Source organism: Amblyraja radiata, chromosome 20, assembly GCF_010909765.2.
Source record: "Amblyraja radiata isolate CabotCenter1 chromosome 20, sAmbRad1.1.pri, whole genome shotgun sequence".
Classification (NCBI taxonomy): domain Eukaryota; kingdom Metazoa; phylum Chordata; class Chondrichthyes; order Rajiformes; family Rajidae; genus Amblyraja; species Amblyraja radiata.
In genome coordinates, this window is record NC_045975.1 from 9,457,003 (window position 1) to 9,469,521 (window position 12,519).

The window sequence follows — 12,519 nt, forward strand, 5'->3', positions numbered from 1 at the left end:
CCTGAAAGTGGCAACACAGGATGCTTGCCTTCATCGGTCAGGACATTGAGTATAAGAGTCAGGAGGTCATGTATAACTTTGGGTAAGACACATTTGGAGTACTGTACACAGTTTTGGGCACCCAGTTATAGGAATACAGGAAGTACGTGGATAATACACAATAGACAATAGGTGCAGGAGTAGGCCATTCAGCCCTTTGAGCCAGCACTGCCATTCAATGTGATCATGGCTCATCATCCCCAATCAGTACCCCGTTCCTGCCTTCTCCCCACATCCCCTGACTCCGCTATCTTTCAGAGCCCTAACTAGCTTTCTCTTGAAAGTATCCAGAGAACCAGCCCCCACCGCCCTCTGAGGCAGAGAATTCCACAGACTCACAACTCTGTGTGGAAAAAGTGTTTCCTCATCTCCATTCTAAATGGCTTACCCCTTATTCTTAAACTGTGGCTCCTAGTTCTGGACTCCCCCAACATCAGGAACATGTTTCCTACCTCTAGCGTGTCCAAACCTATAAAAATCTTATGTTTCAATAAGATTCCCTCTCATCCTTTTAAATTCCAGAGTCTACAAGCCCAGCCATTCCATTCTCTCAGCATACCTTGTAAACCTACGCTGTACTCCCTCAATAGCAATTTGGAGAGGGTGGAGAAGGGGTTTCTATGTATTAATGAAGCTTGCTTATCTTAGAGGGAGGAGCACAGATACTCAGAGTTACACGTTCTGGGGTGCACTTTCAATCAGGAGTGGGGACATGCAAAGAAGCTAAGGGTAGGGGGGGGGAGAGGGGGTTGGAATTCCAGAGCTGGGGCTCCAAAGGGCTGGAATTCTCATTGTGTATTGGAAGAAAAACGTTTCATTAAACTGACTGCACAGTACCAAAGGCAATTTACTTTCAATCTATTACAGCTGCAGTCCCATATTAGAAAAGCACAAATGAGTGCAAAGACAACCCTAATGACCAGAGAATTCTATTTTACGATCAAATGAAATTAGAAATGGGAGCCATGCACCTTATATTGTGGCACTCATTTAAGCAAAGGATTTAAGGCCTGTTTCCACTTTGTCAACACCTTGTAAGGCGTATCAAATGAGGAAAATGTTAACACAAGCCACTCAGCTTGGTTACAGCTATAATTGCATTTATTAAATACGTGTCACACCAAGCTGATGAATGCTGTACGGAATTAACCACCATTTAAAAAAAATCAAAGCACAGCTATTATCAATTCTCTTTTAAAACACGTTTTATTTTAGACTAGAGTTTAATTAAGTCATGTCTCTCATCATCAGTTCATTTTAACGAATACTACTAATGATTAATTGGTTATTGGGAGGTAATCTTAAAATGTGGTGCTGCTTTGATTCAAGGTTTAACCATCAAGGTTGTGTCTGTGCAGCATCCGTAATGCACGGCTCTCCCTTGGAGAATCATAACAATTTCAGTGAGGGGGAGAGAGAGAAGCAGAGGAGGGAATACCACAATTAGGGTCTTGGCAACTGAAGGGAGGAACAATGGCATTCAGCAAATATGTTGGGATGTGTATAGAGATGCTGTAGGTGTATAGAGATCTCAGAGCGTTTATTGGGCTATGTCCATTGCATCTTTTGCAATTATATAGCTTGTATTTGACTGAGCAGTCTGTCATTTTCTTGCCTCTCCCTCTCCCATTCCATCAGCCGTTCCCCCTCCCTATCCCACTCTTTCTCCTTTGTCCTCCCCCACTCTTTTCTCCTCGCTCTCTCTCCCACACTTTTTCCCACATCCTTTCCCATTTCCTCTCTCTCTCTCTCTCTCACACATTACCTCTCCCTCCCTCTCTCCTTCTCATTCTCCCTTTCCCTATCCCACCCTGCTCCCTGTCCCACCCCATGTCCCAAACCCTCTCCCATTCCCTCTCTTCTGGTCCCAGAAAGTGCTGGAAAAACGCAGCATCTGTGGAGGGAATAGACTGGTGACATTTCGGGTTGGGACCCACCTTCAGACTGAGAACATCTTCTGACCAGGCACTCTTCAAAGTCATGGACTCATTCAGCATCTTCTGAAATTAATTCTAAGCCTCCCATTTACAAGTTTGTATGTTCTCCCTGTAACCGCGTAGATTTCCTCCGGGTGCTCTGGTATCCTCCAACATTCCAAAGATGTGCAGATCAGTAGGTTAATTGGCTTCTATAAAAAATTTCCCCAGTGTGTAAGATAGAACTAGTGTACCAGTGATCGCTGGTCGGCGTGGAATCAGTGGGCCAAAGTGCCTGTTTCCACGTTGTATCTCCAAGCCAAACTAAACTCAATGGGTTGTAAACCCAAGGACTTTCTTCACCTCAGTTATTCCTTCTCCCCTCTTCCGTCTGGCAGAAGATACAAAAGTGTGAAAGCACATTCCACCAGACTCAGGAAGAGCTTCTTCCCATCTGTTATCGGACTTCTGAATGATTCTCCCAGTAGCTAGGGCTTAAGCCCGATCTTCCAACCTACCTTATTGTGGATGTTGGACTTTTTCCTCTGGAAGTGCAATGCAACAATGTTGAATACTATATTCTTCTCTTTGGTATTTTTTGCCTTGCTCTACCTGTTGTATTTGTGCATGGCGGGATTGTATTCATGTGTAGTATTATCTGATTTAGTTGGATAGCATGCATACGAAAGCTTTTCTCTGTCTTAGTGCACGTGACAGTAATAAACCAATACCAACACCAATACCAACATACAGATGTTTAGTGTAACAAGGTACTGCAGATGCTGGTTTACACCAAAGATAGCCACAAAATGCTGGTGTAACTCTGGCAGCTTCTCTGGAGAAAAGGAATAGGTGACGTTTTCGAATGGAGACCCTTCAGGAGGTCTGATGAAGGGTCTCGAACAGAAACGTCATCTATACAGATGTTTAGTACTAGTGAGGCAAGGCCCATTGGAGCTGCAATAGTGACTACACCCTTGGCACAATGAATGCTCCGGGAGGAAATCCCTGGTTCATTACAGTCACAGGAATCAGATGGCGCACATCTGAAGCAGATTGTAAACAAGGGTGCACTGAAACCCCAGATACCACAGCGCCTCAGTCCCCCGTCTTGTCTGAGCGCCGTGTGAGCCGACACTTTTTCGCTACAGAGGGAGTTAATTGCCGTGTGTCCCACAAGCCAATTGTGGGACTTGATCTTTCCCGGGGGACAAGAACGCAATAGGATAATGTCTTTTTCCCAGAGACACGAGTGTCAATTTGGGGACTTAATGTAATTTGGTGTCATGATATTAAAAAATAACATTAAAGTAATTACATTGTGCATTGAGTAATATTTCACTTGGAAGAACTCATTCGTAGCTTGTTCTTACAGTAACCTGGTCACTTTTAATGGGCTGGAGGAAGCTGGCTGGCATTATAGGTTAATGTATTATAGGTTCAGTTTGTGTCATTAAGCCGCTGTTGTGCTGAGGCTGCCAGACTTATTCTGTAAATGAGACTCCGAGCTGGCTGGCAATCTTAACCCCTTCCAGTCAGCCTCTGACAGCTTCGATGTAACTGAGGCACTCTCCACAGGTTTGTTGAGAGATACAGCGCTGGAAACAGGCCCTTCGGCCCACCGAGTCCGCACTGACCAGCGATCCCCGCACATTAACATTACCCTACACACACTAGGGACGATTTTCACTTATACCAAGCCAATTAACCTACAAACCTGTACGTCTTTTGGAGTGTGGGGGGAAACTCGAAGATCTTGGAGAAAACCCACGTGGTCACAGGGAGAACGTGCAAACTCCATACAGACAGCACCCTTAGTCGGGATCGAACCCGGGTCTCTGGCGCTGTAAGGCAGCAACTGTAACGCTGCGCCACCGTGCTGCCCTGGGAGTAATATAGGCTGCGTTGGGAGTATTGTGTGCAATTCTGCTCATACCATTACAAGAAGGGTGTGAAGACTTTGGAGAGGCTGTAGTATATGTTTATCAGAATGCTGCCTGGATTCGAGTAGATTTTAGTTTCATTTAGTTTCATTGAGTTTATTGTCAAGTGTACCGAGGTACAGTGAAGAGCTTTTTTGTTGCATGCTATCCAGTCAGCGGAAAGACTATACATGATTACAATTAAGCCATCCACAGATACGGGATGAAGGGAATAACGTTTAGTTAAATAACATCCAGTGAAGTCTGATTCAAGATAGTCCAAGGGTCTCCAATGAGGTAGATGGTAGCTCAGGACCGTTGTCTAATTATCGATAGGATGGTTCAGTTGACTGATCACAGCTGGGAAGAAAGATGTTGCACAAACTTGGGTTGTTTTCTCTGGAGCACTGGAGGTTGAGGGGAGACCAGATAGAAGTGTGTATCAAATTATGAGAGGCATAGATGGGGTAGAAATGTCAAAGACTAGCGGGCATAGCTATAAGATGCGTGGGGTAAAATTGAAAGGATACAGTATGTGGAGGCAAGATATTTACCTAGAGAGTGGTGAGTGCTTGGAAGGCACAGTCAGGGGTGGTTTCGGAAGTAGATATGAAACTGGCATTTAAGAGGCTTTTAGATGGATACATGGATATGCAGGTAATGGAGGGAGATGGGTCATGGTCAGGCAGAGGAGATTAGTTTAACACTGTTTCATATCGGAACAGACGTCAAGGGCCAAGTGACCTGTTCCTGTATTGAACTGTTCTATCTTCTGTCCTGAAGCCAATTAACTTCGGGCTGTATCTCTAAAGAATGCAGGGAGCAATATCTGCACAGCCAGATCCCACAGTCAAAATAAGGCAATGGCCCGTAAATTATTTAGAGTCATAGAGAGATACAGTGTGGAAACAGGCCCTTCGGCCCAACTTGCTCACACCGGCCAACATGTCCCAGCTACATTAGTCCCACCTGCCCGCGTTTGGTCCATATCCCTACAAACCTGTCCTATCAATGCGTGTTCCCCCCCCCCCCCCGGGTTGAACTGGAGACCATTCATGTGTGAGACGAGCATTGATAATTCTCGCATTACAGAAACGGCTGCCCGCAGAGGTACCATTAAATACCAGTAGGACACCATGTGTCAAGAAAATGAAAGGACACGAAAGCGGTAGTTTCCGGTACTTAGAGGTCTTGAATTGCAAGGAGAGATTAAATGGGATGGACCTTCTTTTGCCTGGAGAGTAAGAGGCTTAATTGAAGGAGATCCATTGGCCAGATACCAGGAGGACCTCCCTGCAAGATACAGTCACGCAATCCTTTGTACGTATCATGATCTTCAGTTCAAAGTACCTCAAGACTGCGTTGAAGTATTGGCCTTTGTGGATTTTGTGCTGAGATCTCTGCAGTGGGACTTTAATTCAGTCTTTGGTTGAAAAGGCAGGAGTGGTAACCAGTAGATTGACTCCCAGCAGCATTACTGTACTGGGAGCCGAGACACGCCACCATGCCTCCCAGGACACTTTCAGTGTCTCCAGAGCCCATAGCTCCTTACTTCTTTGCTTCTGCAGAAATTTCCCACAACCATGCATCTGCTGGAGCTGCTACTTCACAGTGCCAGTGACTCCCGTGTCAATCAGGCTCAGAGTCTGAAGAAGGGTCCCGATCCGAAACGCAACCTATCCAAGTTCTCTAGAGATGCTGCCTGACCCGAGTTACTCCAACGCTTTGTGTCTGTTTTCAAGTATATTTATGAGGGCGGTTAAATGATAGAGAAAGCAAACAAAGGAACATAGAAACATAGAAACATAGAAAATAGGTGCAGGAGTAGGCCATTCGGCCCTTCGAGCCTGCACCGCCATTCGATATGATCATGGCTGATCATCCAACTCAGTATCCCATCCCTGCCTTCTCTCCATACCTCCTGATCCCTTTAGCCACAAGGGCTAAACATCTAACTCCCTCTTAAATATAGCCAATGAACTGGCCTCAACTACCTTCTGTGGCAGAGAATTCCAGATTCACCACTCTCTGTGTAAAAAATGATTTTCTCATCTCGGCCCTAAAAGACTTCCCTCTTATCCTTAAACTGTGACCCCTAGTTCTGGACTTCCCCAACATCGGGAATAATCTTCCTGCATCTAGCCTGTCCAACCCCTTAAGAATTTTGTAAGTTTCTATAAGATCCCCCCTCAATCTTCTAAATTCTAGCGTGTACAAGCCGAGTCTATCCAGTCTTTCTTCATAAGCCGAGTCTATCCAGTCCTTCTTCATAAGCCGAGTCTATCCAGTCTTTCTTCATAACACATAGAAGCTGTGAAAAACCCATCAGTGCTGCAGCTGAAACCTGAATCCAGAATTTGCAACATTCCCTGTACAACTGAACACTAAGAGGAGAAGCAAGTTAGCTGAAATAGTTGGATTTTGATGTGGAGACCAGAAGGTTGCAAGGTGTCCATGTGTGAGGTGAGCTGCCGCTCCTCTGGGTTACTGGAACAGTGCAGGAGGCCACAGACAGAATGGGAATGTTGAACATCGACTGCTAGGGGACAGCAGAGACAAATGCTGGCCTGTACTGCCTCCCTCCAGCTACAGGAGGAGTCAGCACAGCCAACAGGCTTGGAATGGGAAGTGGCTATTTCGCCCCCTGAGGCTGTTCCACCTTCCAATGGCTGACCTATAGAGTCATCCAGTCATACAGCGTGGAAACAGGCCCTTCGGCCCAACTTGTCCACACCTACCCACATGTCCCCTCTCCACTAGTCCCACCTGGCCCATATCCCTGTAAACCTATCCTATTAAGGTGCCTGTCTAAATGTTTCTTAAACATTGCAATAGGACTTGCCTCAACTACCTCCTCTGGCAACATGTGCCGTAAACCCACCAACCTTTGTGTAAAGAAGTTACCCCTCTGGCTCCTATTAAACTGTTCCCCCCCTCAAATTAAAGATGTTTTCTGGTTCTCGATTCCCTATTCTGGGCAAGAAACTCTGTGCGTCTATTCTTCTCATGATTATATACATCTCTATAAGATCATCCCTCATCCTCCTGCGTTCCGAGTACTAGGCTGCTCAACCTCCCCTATAGCTCATACCCACGAGTCCTAGCAACATCCCCATGAAGTTACTCTACACCCCTTCCAGCTTGACAACATCATTCCTACAATAACTGCAACATGACCTCCCAACTTCTATAACCTAATTCTGTGGAAGTGTTTGACCCAGATCCCATGATTTTGGTTAGCAAAACTCGATCAATCTCAGATGTAAGGTTAAGAGTTGCCCAGCATCAGTTCCTGTTTGTGGAAGAAAATGTCAACCTTCCACCATGCTCTACAAGTAGAATAATTTCCCAGTTTTACTCATGAAAGGCCAGAGCACAGGTCCATAGTCTCAAGTTGTCCAACAAGCAGAACAAGCAGATAGACAGACATGAAGTGCTGGAGTAGCTCAACAGGTCAGGCAGCATCTCTGGAGAAAAAGGATCGTTGACGTTTTGGGTCAGAATCCTTCTTCAGACTCACTCCAGCACTTTGTGTCCATCTTCAGTATAAACCGGCATCTGCAGGTCCTTTCTACACAAGTAGAACAAGCAGCTCTTTAATTCCCCACATCAATTCTCCTTATTATCTTGGAAACTGCTTCACATCCATTGTACTGTTCGATGTTCTATGTTGTAGAGACACTCAGACATTTCAGACCACAGGCATTTAAAACCACAGACAAAATGTTATCTGTTCCCTCTGGGTTCTATCTACTGAAAGGATTCTCAGAAGATTCTTACTGAAGGAACTGTTGGATGTCTGTGTGGACAAGTCTCTCCATTGTGTTCCTGATGGTGGATAGTGGCTCGTGATCACTGAGAAACCTTCAGCCTTTGGGCTGAAGGGGCTGTTTCCATGCTGTATAACTCAATTGGTATTAATATTGATTTATTATTGTCACATGTACTGGGATACAGTGAAAACCTTTGTTTTGGTTGCTTTCCAGGCAAATCATACCAGATATGAACACATTCGTGAGTGAAAAGGAGGAACTATTGCAAACAGAGTGAATTGAGAATTAAAAGATCATAACGAGTGTGGTAGATGTAGGTAGTTCTGCTGGGGCCAACATGCAAAGTGTCACCGCACTCTGTCACAACAGACAATAGACAATAGGTGCAGGAGTAGGCCATTCGGCCCCTCGAGCCTGCACCGCCATTCAATGTGATCATGGCTGATCATCCACAATCAGTACCTCGTTCCTGCCTTCTCCCCATATCCCCTGACTCCGCTATCCTTGTCTTCATCTATAAACACCCCCCATTGCTCTGGTTCCACAACTGTTGGCGGAGGGGAATTCCCTAAAGAATTGCCATCCACTGCCAGTAGAATTTCCTTCAAACCTCATTTTTTAAATAACCACTTGAATCTTATAGATACAGGGAACTGCAGATGATGGAATCTTGAGCATAGTGTGAAATGCTGGAGTAACTCAGCAGGTCAGGCAGTATCTAAGGAGGAAATGGATGAACAACATTTTGGTTCAGGACATTTCCTCAGTCTGATTAGAATCAGTCTGAATAGGGTCCCAACTCAAAATGTCACCCATCCTTTCCCTCCACAGATGCTGCCTGACCTGCTGAGTTACTCCAGCATTTTACACTATGCTCATGAGTTACTCCAGCATTTTACACTATGCTCATGAGTTACTCCAAAACTTTGTGTTTTACCCCAATCTTGTAACTTGATTTAAATTCTTCCAATAGGGGAAACATATTTACCCTGTCCTCCCCTTAAAGATCTTACAGCATCTAACCTTGTAACCAGGTGTTTTTGTTCAAGATGGTGGAAACATCTTGGTAGCCATGCCCAATTAGGGTCTTATGTTCCAATAAAATCACCCTCCCTCATCAGGAGAATTTAAGAGGATGTCCTGGGGCTTTGGGCCAGAACAGCTGAGGGGACGATCACCAAAGATGGACCATGGGAAGTTGATGCATTGATCCAACCCAGATTGAGTCTGAAGAAGGGTCCTGACCCAAAACGTTACCCGTCCTTTTTCTCCAGAGCTGCTGCCTAACCCGCTGAGTTACTCCAGTGGGTTCCACAGGACATGGTAGGTAGTAAAAGGCCTGTCCCACCAGCATGCGATTGCATGCGTCTAGCGCGACGAAACGTGTTGGCGTATGGCCTCGCGGGGCTGGTCCCACTTCCAACCGCGGAGCTGTCTGGAGTTGTGCGGGGCTGTGCGGAGCTCACCAATCAGCTGGACAGGAGGTGGGCCGACTGAATTTGGACGTCGTATGGCGTCGGGCGGTTACGTCATCACGTAACGGCACGCCGGGCGGTGACGTCATCGCACAACACACGCGCTAGGCGTACGCCGTCAAGACTCTGCGTATGGCGTCGAGATGCTGAGTATGCCCGTCGAGGCACTGCGTACGGCCTCAATGCGGTTGCAGGCCGACAGGCCGTTGCCGCGCGGAATTTTTGGACAGTGTCAGTGTTTCGGAGCCCCGCGCGATGTCGGGACCAGCCCCGCACAACTCCATACGGCTCCGGTGATCAAAGTGGGACCGGCCCCGCGAGGCCGTACGGCTCAAGTGACCACTTTAGGTCGCCCTCGCCGCTTGCAGTCGCATGCCGGTGGGACAGGCCCTTTAGTGTGTAGGAAGAAACTGGAGATGCTGGTTTAAACCACAGAGACAAAATGCTGGAGTAACTCAGCGGGACAGGCAGCATCTCTGGAGAGAAAGAATTGGTGACGTTTCGGGTAGAGACCCTTCTTCAGACCTTTAGTTAGTTAGATAGTTAGTCAATCTAGTTTATTGTCACGTGTACCGGGGTACTGTTAAATGCTTTTGTTGCGTGCTATCCAGTCAGCGGAAAGACAATACATGATTACAATCTGTCCCTGAATATGGAGGTGTGCGTTTTCACACTTCTATAGCTTTTTCCTGATGGGAGAGGGGAGAAGCGGGAGTGGCCAGGTGCGACTCGTCCTTGATTATGCTGGTTGCCTTGTCGAGTTAAATGGAGTCAATGGAAGGGAGTTTGATTTGTGTGACGGTCTGGGTTCCTGTGCGCCCACAATTTGCTGCAACTCCACTGGGTGATAACATTTCTCCTTGGTGCTTTAGGTAGGTATGTTGCAAAGCCTACCTGAAGCGTCGTTGAAAATCTGCTGCTGCGTGTGTGCGCGATTTTGGCGCCGGTTAGAGGGGGGCGGGTTTAAAACGCGATTTTCTCTAGGCTGTTCAAATCGAAGATGTTCAGCCTAGTTAATTATTAACGAAAAATCGCTGGCAGACCCCGTCGCAAAAGCTATTATTAGTTTTAAAGGCCTCGTATAATAGTTATAGTAGTTTAAAAATCAATCTCTAAACCCGCGACCGCCAGCAACCGCAGGGTCTCATAAAGCAAATATCTGAAGTTAGGCGGTATATTTTTACATTAAAAAGGGCTTCTAAAGAACCCGTTATACAAAGTTTAATATTGCGAGTAGCTCATTTTGGCCCCATTATATCCCGCAGTATTTTTCTGGGCATTTGGGGCACAAACCTACCGCAATGTGAACGTTCTAAACCAGCGCGTTCCACAGGGACCCACTGGAAAGCTGATTTAAATGGGCATTTATTTACAGCAATTGAACACTAAATTCCTTCCATTTGGTCTATAAATTAATGTAAATGAGATTTAAAAATCATGCTTTATTGTGAATTATTTGTGAATATTATTTGGACATTTAGGCTATTTAAAAATGTTAATCATTTATTAAGAAATGGATAGATGTTTAGATCTAGTAATTGAAGTCTGAAATTAGCTACAATTAGGTAACTAACTAATTATATGCTTTAATTTCAGGTCATCCAAGTAAGATTATTTTATATTTGTTTCAGAATGCTTCAATCTATGATAACTGAAAATTTCATTCAGTTCTCTTAATTGTTAAGAAAGTTATGGGCTTTTGACTGTTCACGATCACAGCTTTTTTGTTATGTCCATAGAAAATCAATAGGGAACAAGATGCACATTTCCGAGTATGAAAATGGCCATAACTTTTTAAATACTTGAGATATGAAAGTGAATTAGGTGTCAAATTAAACTTATTTTTATGCTTTATCTGATGGGATAAATTACAGACTTGATTTTTAAAATCTCAAAATTTTGTAACATTGCTACTTTAGGTATTGCGGGCTAAATGCCAACCGCCAGACCTCGTCGGTGGTGGGGTTCATCGTGAACTGCCAGTGCACCTTCCACACAGCCCTGACGTTTCCACAAAACCCACTGGCGGCCCTGGGAGTGGAGCGGGTCGGCCGCTCCAGCGTCTGCTACCGATTGGCTCTCTTCAAGCCCCGGCGGGGCCGAGCCACCCTGCCCTTGGATTACGACCTCCTCGCGGAGGGTTGCCACGCCAGCAGCCCACTGCTCGAGGGGTTCGAGAACATGGCCTGCACCACGGGAATCACCACCCAGGTCTTCGTCGACCCGGTCACCGAGAAGCCCAAGGAACTGCCCGGCCACTTGAGGGAGCAATTTGAAATGATCCAGATGAAGCCGATAGCCTCCTGCTGAATGTTCTAGCACCTAAACCAGTTGCAGAGTGCCATTGCCTTCTCTTGAAAGGTACATTTTGTGATTGCCAGGCAAATAGCAGAAGTAGAACATTGCCCAGAGAAAAAGTGTGCCAATTTTCCCCCTCCTCGTTTCACGGATTATCAGAGTTTACCTGTTTAAAGACTTAGCAGAACTCCCTACGTCATGTACTATCTCATTGTAGTCTTTCATTGATATGTAAACAGGAGCAAATCTAAGTGTCCCTTCCCATTTAAGCTGAAATCTTGACTTGCAGATCAGAAATGAAATGGCAACAACCATCGTTTGCTGGATTTTGTGACACTGCCCTTATATTTTCCAGCGACAAAAGTTTAAAATTTGTTTCATTCAGATTTAGAACTGAATAATGTTTGCTTCAAACCAAATAATTTCTTAATTACCTATTGCCACAGATGCTTATGGCAAAAGCTAGACAATATTGTTGAGTACTAACACATTGTTCATTTGTATTTCTCTTCAATTCTTACAGCAATAAAACACTAAGTTTCTAACAAACAATAAAGCTTCAGTGATTTTCATTTCATACACCTCTTCATGCACTGGGATCAGGGATCAGAGTATGGCAGAGTTTCATGATTTCGGCTTGAAAAGCAACAGGTAATAAAACCTCTGTATAGATTGGTAAAAAAAAACTATCTTCAAAGAAACCTTGGGATCAGATCCACCTGAAGATATGAAATTGATAAGTTGGATAGATATGATCTACTGTCTTGGATACTAGCAACCAATCCACCTGCTTGGGTTCTAGCAGCATTCAACACTGTCTTGAATTCTAGAATTGGCTAGAATTCTAGCAAACAATCTAGAAATCTAGCAAAATTCTAGAACCAAGAAGCTTCTAGCTGCTGCATGGAATGTCCCTATTCCATTAGGGACGTGGAATACAGAAGCAGAGATAACGAGTCCTTCGTGCTTGCACCACCCACCATGCAATAAAACCACAGCACCACTTCCATGCACTGCCTCCATGTTCATTAATATCCATTGATCTGTTTTGACAAAGTTCAGTGACTGAGCCTTCATGGCAGCCCTAGGTGAAGAA

The 12,519-nt window shown here is 45.2% G+C and overlaps 1 protein-coding gene across 1 annotated transcript in view; it reads left to right on the plus strand.

Moving 5' to 3' along the window:
* LOC116984386 overlaps nucleotides 1-11,498 on the plus strand; it is a 32,022-nt gene extending 20,524 nt beyond the window's left edge. Inside the window, exon 2 of the mRNA XM_033038543.1 lies at nucleotides 11,045-11,498. Coding sequence (XP_032894434.1) covers nucleotides 11,045-11,435 — 391 coding nt within the window. The 3' untranslated portion in view covers nucleotides 11,436-11,498. The remainder of the gene's footprint in view (nucleotides 1-11,044) is intronic.
* Nucleotides 11,499-12,519: the final 1,021 nt, after the last annotated feature.